The following is a 13324-nucleotide window of genomic DNA, read 5'->3' as shown; positions in this document are numbered from 1 at the left end:
TAGAGCTCAACTATTATGCTTCCATTTTGAAGGAGTATACTACCACCCAAAACCTATCAAATAAGAGGCAAAAGAACAGAGTTTCAAAGTACATCTGCTTCAAAAAGTTTGAAGAGGGCTTTCAGCTCCAGCTAGTAGATAATTGTGACTGTACACGTGTATCCATTCCTCCACTAAAAACCTTATCTGCAACAAACCCACTCAAACACATCCATTTCAGAGCTAAACAAACCTTAACTAGCAGGGTCTTGTGCAACTCAGGAATGTGTAGATCTGCTTGCTTTGGATCCGGGTCCATGATTCTGCAGGCCTCTGAGTGCATGACTGATTTTCTACAAGCCTCCAGGTCTCCCCAATGGTTTCCCCACTACATTTCTTTTCTTTCTTCAAAATTAAATAACCCTTTTCCCCAGTATTCTCAAGACTAGATAGGCTACAGCAGAAGGAAGTACATGAGAGTCTGAGTCAGAGAAATTCTATATAGGTTACATTTGTGGAAGGGACATTCAAATCTAGATTTCATGATCTCCATTCAAAGAAATGGCATAACAAATCAGGTAGTGAATTTCTCATAGTATATGCCAGATACTTAAGGAACATTTGCAATATCAGCATTCATTTACTGAAATAACACATACAAAAAGCCCAATTAACTCTACTGACAGAACTACGTCACATCTTTCATAATTAAAATTACCAGCAGATCTAGTGTTTTATAGTATAGACCAATCATAAATTCAGCTTAACCCATGCATAAATTAAGCCAGTTGAAAATGGGCAGGGGGGTGATGTTTGGAACTGATCTTATTTGATAAGCCTTGCATGTTTCCAGATGCCATGGAAATATTCCATTTTATTTCCCCAAAAATATGAAATGCTCATCCTATTTTCATTTTACAAGATTCTTACAATTTCTGGAGTTATCTCGACTTCCATGTGATCATCACTTTTGTCATCTCCAGTCCTCTGCCACGTTTCCACAGGGCTCTCCATCAAGTTCTCTGTCAACAGCTGTGTCAGTCTCTCCCATAGTACTTCCTTTTTTTTTCTTGGCAACTCCTGAAGGAGTTCGTTCAAGTCAAAACGATCAACTGTATTTTTCTGTGAATGGTCAGAAGATACCACACAATTCCACGTCAGTGAAGTGGCTTTCATTTCATCATCATATTTTCTAAAATTAACAGGTTTTTTTACATTAAGGATTAATTGCAGTTATAGAGATAAATTATAACTTCTAGAAGCTATATTCTTTTTAAATAGCATAAGAAATTTCTACTACTTGACACTGTATCATGAAGCAAGAGTGCTGCTCTTGAGACAAAAGCCCTTGAGAGCAATGGAGACACTTCCATACCCTTAGCTAAGAAGCTCACAACTGCACAGTCCCTGATCCTATCTTTGCTATCTTATATACAGATTGATGGTGGCTGTTGAAAGAAAATCCTTAGGCAAGGACTAGAAATGTAACAGTCAGTACAGCCATAGGAAACAGCACTCCTGATTCAGGAGTAGGATCTGCACATGTCAGTGCTCTGTACACTGCACTGTTTTAAAGCCCCCCATCACATCCCACTCCTGAGCACATCACCCCCACACTCTCCTCTTCAGCTCTGTTGGCATCAAAGAAGGGGAGGCAAGCTGCTAGGAAAGGGAATATGCAGAGAAAAGATGAGAAGGAAAACCGGGCACAGCCAAGAGCAAGTACAGATGATTTTTGAGATGTAATTTGCAACACTGAAATGGAAGGTTTACTGGATCAAAAACACCTCAGAGGAAAGAGGGAGAATGTCTATGATCTTGAAAGAAAAATATTTTTCCTAAAAAACAGGAATCAAAATGAAAGTCGAAGGTAAAAAGAAAATCAGAAAATAATGAAAGAAGCAGCACTAAGTATTAGAACGTTTCCAGAAGGGCATGAGAAGGAAGATCTTGTTACATATTTATAAGAGAATTTCTATCCTATTGTACAGCTGGAAACAAATACAATAAACCAAAGGTCTCACAGGGAGTTCTGCAGCCCACTCCTTCAAACAAACCCAAAAGACAGGATATTAAGATTGTACTGTTTTGAATAAAAAGAATGAATTCATAATAACACCAGAGTTTTTGAATCTTTCTTTGGGATGATCTGAGATAGAATTATTTCAAAATTTATAAGGGAAAAGGATCCCACTGAACTACAGTCGTACCTGTGACTCCTATTTTTCTGTCTAATAATGTATTTTCTTGAATTGGAACAGGATTTAGTGGAAAAAACCAGCACCTGATAAAGACCTCAATGAACAGTACCACATTATGATTACATGTTTAAAAGATTACTAAGAAAGAGAAGTGAAAAGCCCACAACAAACCTTGAAGGAAAATTAGCAAACCCCAGGAATTTTAGAAGATGCAAATTAAACAAAACATTGAAAAGAAAAATTTAAGAGGGGTGGGGGGGGGTGTATTTAGAAATAGACATTGAAAGAAGTCGTGGTGCTAAGAACAGAAATTTTAAAAAAAAATCTTAAAAGACAAATTCTGAAGCTAACGCATCAAGTAAGTAAAAAAAGCAGGGTAAATGTAATACAAAAATTAAGGAAAGCAGTGAGGCTCTAACCACGCTTTCTGCTTTTTTCTACATTTATACATCCACTTCTAAAGGACAGAATACACAACGACAGCCTTCTCCAGAAAAGCAGTCAAGAATTTCTCAAGGGAGATCCTAAAAGGAGGATCCTCATCCTAACACAAGATACACACACCCTCCATCTAAGGGTTTCAAAAGGAAATTAATAAAATAACTCAGGTCTCTTGGATACCAAAAAGTACTCTGGATACTCATGTTCCCTTATGCTACAAAGGCATGAAAACAGTTTTAATCAATATTCTCATTTTAGCTGGTGACAAAGTTACCAGAGATATTGGCAACTGCTGAAAACTGTTGCAAGAGAACTCTTGTGAATTGGTGATGAAAAATAAAAGGATGAAAAAAAAAAAACATTTTCAATCCAAATAGGCCAAGATATGTTAAGATAAATTACTGAATGCAGATGGCAGAAACAACACAACCAAATCAGTTGAAAAGGAAACACTGCAATGTTGTCCTAAACAAGTTTCTTATTGAAGTGGTTAGATCTGGGGGGAAGGAGACTTTAAGCAAAGGCACTCTGGTAATAAAGTTGTCATCTATAATTACATGCATGCATGCAATTGGAAGAAATAACAAATTTCTTGGAGAGATTCAATGATTTGGAGACGAACTTTTCCAAGTTTATTATACAGAATGTGGTTGTGGGTTTAACACATTTGCTGCATTAGTACATTAGTTCATGGCTCTGTGGACATAGAGGTCAACTGATCCACTTACTGTACACTGACACAGATAATATCAGCAAAATACTGATTGGAAAGCTTAAGAAACTAACTTCACAATACCATTTATAAAGGCAAGCAAAAGATGTTTAGAAGAAATCAGGTGTATCTTAATACCAGACAGATTGAAGCTTAGTGGAAAACACCACAATGCAATTATCTGTCCTTATTATGCCAATATCATATATACAATGTGACAATGAACTTTTAATAGTAGATTTCAGGAGACTTCTTTTGTTGTTCTTCCCACTTCTCTCCACACTGCATTTAGAGCGAGCAATCTATCCCTTCTTGAAAGCATTCAGTGATAAAAAGAACTATTAAAGTACAACTAAACAAGGACCAAAGAAAAATGGACAGACAAAACTATTACATGAATGAACACATACTAGGGAAACATGCCTCTGCTATGTTTGTATATTAACTCATATTCATGACATACCAATAAACTCTTTCCTAGGTTGAAATTTAAAAATACAACACTCCATCAACATCAAATCAGTTGGGGTTTTCTTAGTATTACCACAGTATTAATAATTTCTTTTTTTAAAAAACTAAACTGTACATGGAACAACCAAATGTCTGAAAAATTAGTTGGTTTATAAATAGCAACATTTCAGCTTCTACAACTTTTTCAGTCCACGTTCCCTTAAGTGCCATGTGAACTTATTTTCTACAGCAATCATTCCAGCACATCTGCAAGTACCAGATAAGCACTTTCTGTCCCTATGTCACACAATTTCTGCATCAATAATAGCCTTATGATTTCATAAGTGTATCACTGCAGATACAAGTGCACACTGGGTTACTCACAGGATTCTGAGTGTAATGCAGGAAGTCTTCAATTGACTCTTTAGACACAACTTCCAAAAATTCTTCACGTTTCATCGTTGAATTGTTTTTCCTTGCTCTATAAACAAAACATTAGACAAGGTACTGTATCTCAAAATAAGATCGTTTTGGTCTCAGTCACAGTTATATATTAGTTATATATGCAGCAATTATATATGTATTATAGTAATTATATATATATATATATATATAAAACATAGTCATAGAAGTTTTCTCTTCCAAAATACTGAATCAGCATCTAGATTCACAACATCACTAGGCTGCAGGGTTTGCAAGCTTTCTTTTTAATTGTTTTTTTACTAAACTAGTCTTAAAGAAGAGCTTTTAAAGGATACTTTGATTTTTAAAAAAGCACAGTGCATTATTCAGCACAGACCCCCCATTTAAGCTGGCCATCGTTCCCGACAACAGCATTTACTGGTATGAAAAGTACTGAGGGGTAGTAAAATAGTCTGTCATTTTCCCTCCTGTCAAGTGAAAACTTTGGGAAATGGGCTAGGCCACCTTTTGATACTAAGAGCTTAATTTGTGCACCTAAGCATTCCCTCCATCCCAGATGATTCCTGACGTGCTTTCCCCATCCCTGCGCGCTGGCTACATGACAGAACGGGGCGGGGGCCACTTCTGGGCCCCGTCCCGAGTCACCCGGGGGCTCCCGCCAGAGAAACAAGCGGGAAGCCGGACGGGCCGCTTACCTCGGGCTCCCTCAGAGCGGCGACACCCTCATGGACCCGCGGGACGGGCTTCCAGCGAGGAACCGCGCGCGGGAGAGAGGAGCCCGCGCCGCTCCGCAGCACCGCCGGAGGAGACACCAGCCCCGAGACCGCGGGGACGGGACACCCTTGGACACCCCGGGACACTTGGGGACACCCGTGGACACCCCGGGACACTTGGGGACACCCCGGGACGCCCCCCCCCCCTCGGTCCCTCCCTCACCCGCCGCTTTTCGAATCCTCCCGCGCCGGGCGCTGAGCGCGGGCAGAGCTCCCGCCTCGTCTCGCGAGAGTTCGGCCGCCACCTCCTCTCCTCCCACCGCCCGCTTCCTTCCCGCGCGCGGCCCCGCTGAGTGTGGAGGCTGCGGGACCAGCCCCCGGCACGGGGCGGGGTTCGAAAATCACGGAATCGCAGTCAATTGGGTGGGAAAAGATCTCTGAGATCTTCGAGTCCAACCTGTGGCCGAACACCACCACGTCAACCGGGTCATAGCACTAAGTGCCACGTCCAGTCTTTCCTTAAACACCTCCTGGGGCGGTGACTGGGCAGCCCATTCCAATGTCTAATCACCCTTTCTGTGAAGAAATTCCTCCTATGTCCAACCTAAACCTCCCCTGGCACAGCTTAAGAGTGTGTCCTCTCATCCTGCCGCTGGTTGCCTGGGAGGAGAGCCTGACCCCCAGCTGGCTACCACCTCCTGTCAGGGAGATGCAGAGGGGGATAAGGTCTCCCCTGAGACTCCTCCAGGATAAACACCCCCAGCTCCCTCAGCCGCTCCTCACTGTGCCCTTTCTGTAGAGACCTCAAAGGTCTCTATGCCCTCAAACTGGGGTAAGACACGCTGAGTTAAATACAAGTTAAATACAAGTTCAGGCTTAAGAAATGGTATGGCTTCTACGGATTTCTGGTAATGTGGAATTTCTGGTAATGTGGACGTACTGCTCTTATGAAAACATCACCATTACACTGGTGGCTTTTTTTTGCTAATGTTTTGTTGCTAGTGCTGGCAGCAAAGCCTTTACTCACAGTCCTGGTGAACAGCACGTGTATTTCGCACTCTTCAGCCAAAGCGATCAAGAGTTAAACAAGCTACTCACCAGAATTTATCAGAGATTATGTAGTCCAGATTATACTGACACTTTGACAACACATGATTTTTTTTTTTTTTTAAATGTATCAGCAAATGCTTCTTTCTGTTTCTTCTCAAACTTAATTTGCAGTGTTTGGAAATAGTTGGACTCCGATCCTTGAATTCTCTAATACTCCCCAGTCCATTTGTTTGAGCTCTTCTGCAAACCAAAACCAGCCAGTGTGTCTTGTTAAGGGCTTAATTTGTATCTTTCCATTTTGCATTTGCAGTAGCATAATATTTCTCAGTGTTGTTGGCTGTTCAGAAGAGAGAGGTGCATGACTGAGTCATTTACTTTTAGTCTGTGGAAGCAGTACAGCATGTGCTGCCTCACTGTGCAGACAAACAGAAAACTGACTGTAATTTCCATACAAGTTCTCACAGCTGGTTGGACTTTTCAGGATTTTAATTTATAAAAATATGGTGTATTTCAGATTTTATTTAATAGCATATGTAAAAATTCACTCCTTTTCAAAGTAGTATTTATGTCTTCTGCTAATATTTTAATTTTTAACGTAGAGTCTTCTTTAATCATCCTACCTTTCACAACATTGGTTTATATTCAAAATTAAGACTTGTCTCATTTTCTGCCATCTATATTTGACTTACAGACTTTTCCTGATTTACGTTTTAAAATTCTCAAGTAAACTATTTTCTTGGATTTTATACAGTTTGAAGACTATAGGAGGAAAAATAGTTTATTATGGGCTTATCCTATATAAATAATGCTATTCTGTATTGCTTTAAAAATGTACATAACAGGACTAAAGTTATTGAAAACAAAACTAAAAACTGTTTCAATTCCTGAATCATCAGCTGAGTCCATGTGCAACTTCTGAAATAACTGGGTTTTGAAACAATGTACCACAAAGAAAGTACTGTTGGCAGGAGAATGGGTTCCGTTCCTTCCAGTTTGTGATTGAGATAGTCACGTGCTCAAGGCAGGGACAATGTGGGAGAAGGACTTGGCAGCCAAAACCTCATCTTCTTGGGCAACATCACTGTGCACCAGCAGCTCGGTGCCACTCCATGTGTCCACCTGAAGCCAAGCACACACACACACCTCCTCAGTCCACACTTCCACACAGGCAAAGGCCTGTCTCCTTTGTAGTGAGAAAAAGGGAATCCAGCAAGAGACTGATCCCTGGACAATCCCTTGAAATAGCACCTGTCCTCCAGCCCTAATCCCCACACTGTGACAGCTGGCAGGCACTGACTTCCAGAAGCAGACTTCCAAAAGAAGGTAGCACTTTGCTGCAGTAAAGAAGGATGAAGAATCCAGCTTGTTTCAGATCCTATGGACCTGACTTTATTTCTGAAGTTAGGAGTTCACCTAAGTGCAAGGAGCCTGTGAAACAGTTTGCTTGAAATAAGTTGCATGAGCAATCAGCACACCTGTAGAATAGTAAAAGCAAATTAAAAAATATATAAAAAAGACAATTATGCATTGTGCTAATGTCTGCCTATATTAAAAAATTTCTGCATATATTAAAAATCTTTGCCATTTTAGATTCAAACTGATGGATTTATTTATCATGACTCACATAGACTGAATATTTCATTAATACCTTGATTAGTCTTTTAATTAGAGCTACATTAGTCACCTGGTTACTGTTTATTTAGTCAGGCACATATCCATTTAGCAAACGAACTAAAACATATTTTAGCTTTTAATTTCTGTTGCATGGCAACCACAGAATGATTTTTTTTCATAGTATTGAAACTAGAAGTTGACACAGATAACAACAGGCTGAATAACACCAAATGATTCATTTTAAAGGACCACACAGAGAAACCAGAGAGGCAGAATAACGTTTTGCAGGTTTTTTCAAGAATTATGCATGAACTGCAAGCTGGTAATGAACCTACAACTCTATTTTCAGTTTCTCTAATGTTCTCCCTTTCAATAGTACTAAATTACATGCCTTTCTTTGACATATCTGTTCATCTGTTCAAAATAATCTATACCCTGTGATAATAATCTCATATTTATTATCATTTTCCTGTCAAGTCAAGTTAAGGCAAAAATGAAAAATGGGCCTTTCACACATGGTTGCTGAGCAACAGCAAATAAAGATTTACTTTTGTGCTACCACTTCCTGAACTGGTCTTTATTCTTGTTGGTGGCCTGTATGAGAGATCTCAATTACAAATGGCTCACACCAGAATACTGTTGTTTGGGCTAGAGCAAGTATTCCATTTCAACCTACAGGAGTCAATATGACAAATAAAAAATAAACAAGTAATTCCCTGAACATCAGATTCTTTCTTGACACTTTTTTTTTTTTAATATTACAACGTTATTTTCTAGATAATAGTTTCTGATGAGATTATTGTACACATTATCTACTACCATGTTAGAATTGTAACTCCTAGGTTTATTTCTTTGAATATGTAATAAAATTTGTTATAGCTGATGAAGTATGAACAAAATCTGCTCATCCTCTGAGGCAGGCTGTTAATAATTTACATGCATGCATTTCCCTTGATTTTTTTTTTGATCTTCACATACTTTGATAAATAATCCGAACAGCATGGGAGAGGGATGAAGTTTCACACTATTCCACTTCTCCAGATCTCCCTTGCCTGAAGGTAATCCTGCCAATCATGCCATCCTTTATGCAGAGGCAACTGTCACTTCTCGGTGCTGGTGTGATTAGACCGTGAAACGGCTTATTTCCCTTAAATTATTAATATTAACACGAATCAATTTTAGAGTTTAAGAGATTAAGTGGAAAAAAAAATTCGCCACGTAAGAAAAAAAAATTTATCCTTGTTAACTGCCACAAAAATAAGGAAATGAAATGCGCAGAGGGAATGCAAAAGCTGTTCGGGAGAGCCACTCCCTGGAGTGGCTGCGGATTTTCCCGAAGTCCTGAACTGCCGCCCCGTGGGAGCTGCCCGGTACTGCCGGAGGTCTGCAGGGATCCACAGGGGAATTTAAGCTGAGAAAACAGTGCAGCTCTTTTTTTTTGTTGTTGTTTTTCCACTTTGTTATTATGCTTTATGATAAAATACTTATTTATTATATCACGACGTCGATCTCGGGGCTGGAGCACCTCTGGCATGGAGACAGGCTGAGAGAGTTGGGGGTGTTCAGTGCCTAAAATGGGCTATAGGAGAGCTGCAGAGAGACTTTTCACAAGGCCATGGAGTGACAGGGCAAGAGGGAATGGCTTTAAACTGAAAGAAGGCAGGTTTAGATTAAATATTAGGAAGAAATTTTTTATGAGTGTGGTGAGGCACAGGCTCAGATTGCCCAGAGAAGTTGTGGATGCCCCATCCCTGGAAGTGTTCAAGGCCAGGTTGGATGGAGCTTTGAGCAACCTGATCTAGTGGAAGGTGTCCTTGCATATGGCAGGGAGGAAGGAATGAGATGATCTTGAGAATCCCTTCCAACCCAAACAATTCATTGATACTATCATTATTATTTGCTGTGTTATTATGTTCTTACTGTTATCACTCGTTCCTTATAGACAGTGTTACAAATCAGAGTAATTTTCTCTGCTCACTATTACTACCATGAAAATTGAAAGATTTCTGAAATGTTATAAAATGCCCACAAAAAGAAATTACAATAACATTATTTTCATAGATGAATCCGTCCCACTGTAAATAAAAGGAGTATAATTTTTCATGATAACTACAGCAAACATTTTCTAAAGTTATGTCATCTTTTGGAATATTATGTATCACAGTAAATTTATGATACTAGTTTGTCAGTTAATTTGTGTCAGATATAAAACACTCCAGTTATAAATGCCATGTCTATATTACTTTAACCCTATTAAATGTTACATTCTGATAGAGATTTACAGCTCTTTTAAGTGTTCTGTCTCCTTGCAGCTTTCATTCTATTTTAGTCTTTAGGAGAAGAATTGTTTCTAAACTACAAAAATGCTGTTATTATTACTTTTGCAAGTGCTCTTAGAGGTTTCATTGTGATAGATGTGCATCACCTAGATATGACACCATCTCTGTTCCATCTGTCTAGTATGAAACATGAAAATACTGTACAAGTATCAGAATGGACATGATTTGCTTATCCATATTTGTTTATACATATATATATATGTTTATGTACATGTGTCCTAGGTTGCACAAAGATTCTGGTATCCACCTTTTCTCCCCAAATACACCTACTAATTTAGACTGTGGTACTATTATCCTAGGAGGAGAATGTATCCACAAGTGTGAAAGACTGGAATGCTGATGACTCACCTTGCTTTTCTTCCAGGCTGCATGTCCTCCTTCCTTCATGCAAAATTAACAGTAGTGTGGTACTTGCTCAGTGCAGTATCAGGCTGGGGATATTTGAAGTCAGGCACTTGTGAGTGCTTACAGGTTCATAGTTTAGATATCTGTCATTTATTCCTGTTCTGGGCATCAAACAGTTTTCCTATCATGAGACCTGTGTTTTGGCAAATATTTTCTGATCATGTCCTTAAACAAGGGAAAATTGATTTGTAAGTTACTTTTTCTAGTAGAATTTGATCTGTGTCCCCTTAGCCCCATGTTTATTGTTCTGTTCCACGATGCCTTTCATTGTTATATATCCTGAGTTTCTATCTGCATGCTTGAATCAACAGCAAATACTTAAAGCATAGTGATGTTTCAAAGGCCCTTTCCTGTGTCTTGAACTGTAATTTCACTTCTGCCTGCCTCTGATTAATTTCAGCTTTTTGCACCTAATCTTATTAAAGTTCTGTCAGCAACTCGAGGGAGTTCTAGAATCAAATATAATTTGATACCTAAGGCACAAAATAGCTGTGGTGAATTGCTGAGAGTGCCATGCTAAATTTCTGGTGAACTTAGAACCTTAATCTTCCAGAACTTTCATGTTTCCTCATGTCTTGGACCAGTTTTTTTAATCTCCCTGTGCCTCATGACTAAATACTTTCACAAAACCGTTTTGGCAAATTGAATCTCCCATTATGAAACTCAATTCTTTTGGCATCACCAGCCCCTCAGAGCAAAGGGGGAGAGCGGAGCACAGTGGGGACCATGCCTGTTGTTCACTGCTTTTAAACCAGGATGACTTGAGGCTCCACTCCCAAAGATGCCTTGAATCCAGACCACCTCCTGATTGTACAAGAAACAAAATGCACAGGCAGCAGAAAAGGATTTTGAGAATAGGGTCTACACCACCATCTAGTGGAATATAACAGTGCCTTCAGAAATAAAAAATTGGGCAGTAATGACCATAAATCCAAAAACTTTAAAGTCTCACTGTGAAAGACAAGAAAAACAAAATTAATATTCTTTATAAAAAAATTAGAAATCAAGCCATTTTTACATCTCCAATAATCTGAACTTGAAAAAGCATATTAAATAAAAAAATATGACCTAGAACAAAGTTGCCTAAAACTCCAAGATTAACACCTCTTTTCAGAAAGCTCACCTTAGTATTTTAAATTTTCAATTCCAACTTATTTTACATGCAAATTAATTAATGATTTACCAAATAAAACAAAGAACCAGCATTGATACGAATACTATTCCCAAGTCATGAACCTCCATTTCCATTAACCCTTTTTAACCTTTTATTTCATTGTCACCACCTGTATGAATGACAGATCCAGAAATGATCCAAATTCTTTGTTTGGATGCTGCTGTCAATTCATCAAATGTATCCAGGTGGACTCTGGGCTGGAAGTCCCAACAGAGCTCCCCTTCTGTGGTTATCACAGTTGCTGTAGCTCAGAGAACATTTTAGGATTCATGCAAACCCAGGTGAACTTTCCTATGAATTCTAGGTGGCAAACATTGCAACACAGCAACTCCAACTAAACTCACAGATAGCAATGACAAACATGCAAAATATGCCAGGGATTTCAGCCTATCAGCTGAAGCATTTCTCCCATGCTAAAGTTTGCATGGAACTGTCTTGCAGAATATTCTTTGTTAAATTATTAATCATTGTGAAATGCTTGGTAAGCTCCAGTTGTCAGTCTCTGGGAGTTTGTAGAATAACACACTAGCTTGCAAATTCAACTGAAGAATAAAAAAACTTATTTGAAATTCCATGCTGGAAACAACGTCCATGAAATGTGTGCACCATTTTTTGCTTTAGGAATCTCATCCTAATTTTCCAGTAAAATGAATGGCCTTTCATTCAGTACCTACAGACAATTATCACTTTGCTACCATTACCTACAAATCAACTTCTATCCATAGATTATTGTATTTTTAATTCCTATTAAATTTTACGATCCTGACTCAAAGCTTTCAGCTTCCAGCTGTGTGCCTCCTTTTTTCTGCCCAGTCAGAGTTGCCATGTGCCCATCCCTGAGAGCTTGGGCTCAGGAAGCAAAATGCCCAGGAAGACCTACTGCACAGACCCAGGAGTGCACAGAGCTCCAGTACATTTACTGAGCTTGCCTCAATGTTTAAAAAAAACACACTTGAGAGTCATAAAACAATTCAGGTTGGAAAGGACCTCAGCAGGTCATCTAGTGCCACCTCCTGCAGACAGGAGCTACTTTGCTTAGATAATTCATAAATAAAATTGATCAGCAATTAGATTCTTTCCACACAATGATGAGTGAAATCATAGCCAGGTGCTGGGACACCCCAACTTTGTGCTGTACATCCTTTCCTGTGTGGAGGCTGAGGTGCTCTGAGCCCAGCTCGGGGTGGAGCTGGGTACCAAGTTCTGGCAGGACTGGACCACGCTGTCTCCAGGCCACACACCTGGAATCGGCCACAAATCAGCCTTATCACAGCCTGGGAATGGAAGGTTGGAATCTTGCCTGGCTTTGTTTTTCCTTGGACCTGTTTCAAGGTGGATTTTAAAGGGAAGAATGATCACTATTAGGCCTTAATTCCTTTGCTATAAAGTTTACAAATACTGAGGATTCAAAGATTAACAAAAGTGAAAGACAGGTTGTCCTCACTTTGGTGGTGTGTGAGGAAACAGATGCAGGAGCCTGCTCAAATTGGATTCCAGTGTAGATGACTGGCAAGCAATATTCCCTGCAGACAGTGAGAACAGAGAGCATCACCTCTATCACATGAATACAGATTAGAGAACTTGCCTCCCAGAGCTGCCATCTACTCTGGCAGCTAAATTCACTGCATAACACTGAAAGAAATACAAGTGGATTTTTGCATTTTTCATAAAATATATTTCAGAAGGTGGCTGAGAATATTGTTGAGAGCCTGACTGCCTTAGAAATCAGTAGGAGAGCATACAACGGTTAGACACTTTTAGATAAAAACATCATTTGGCATTAAATAGTCTGACCCCTTCAGCAACCAGCTACAACCACAAAA

The 13324-nt window shown here is 39.4% G+C and overlaps 1 protein-coding gene across 5 annotated transcripts in view; it reads right to left on the bottom strand.

Annotated features, from left to right (window-relative positions):
• The window catches only part of NCAPG2 (non-SMC condensin II complex subunit G2), a 47635-nt gene extending 42440 nt beyond the window's left edge, over positions 1 to 5195 (bottom strand). For 4 of the 5 annotated variants that reach the window (XR_004360824.1, XR_004360825.1, XM_032710276.1 and 1 more), the window contains exons 1-3: positions 4902 to 5139; positions 4168 to 4264; positions 910 to 1101 (exon numbers count right to left, since the gene is read on the bottom strand). Coding sequence is in view for 3 of the 5 variants with exons in the window: in XM_032710276.1 (XP_032566167.1) it covers positions 910 to 1101; positions 4168 to 4242 (267 nt within the window). In the remaining 2 variants the exon portion in view is untranslated. The other variant, XM_032710285.1, reaches the window with a different exon arrangement.
• Positions 5196 to 13324: the final 8129 nt, after the last annotated feature.

The sequence above is a fragment of the Chiroxiphia lanceolata genome, chromosome 1 (assembly GCF_009829145.1).
Source record: "Chiroxiphia lanceolata isolate bChiLan1 chromosome 1, bChiLan1.pri, whole genome shotgun sequence".
Classification (NCBI taxonomy): Eukaryota; Metazoa; Chordata; class Aves; order Passeriformes; family Pipridae; genus Chiroxiphia; species Chiroxiphia lanceolata.
This window is presented reverse-complemented; position numbering and strand designations above follow the sequence as displayed.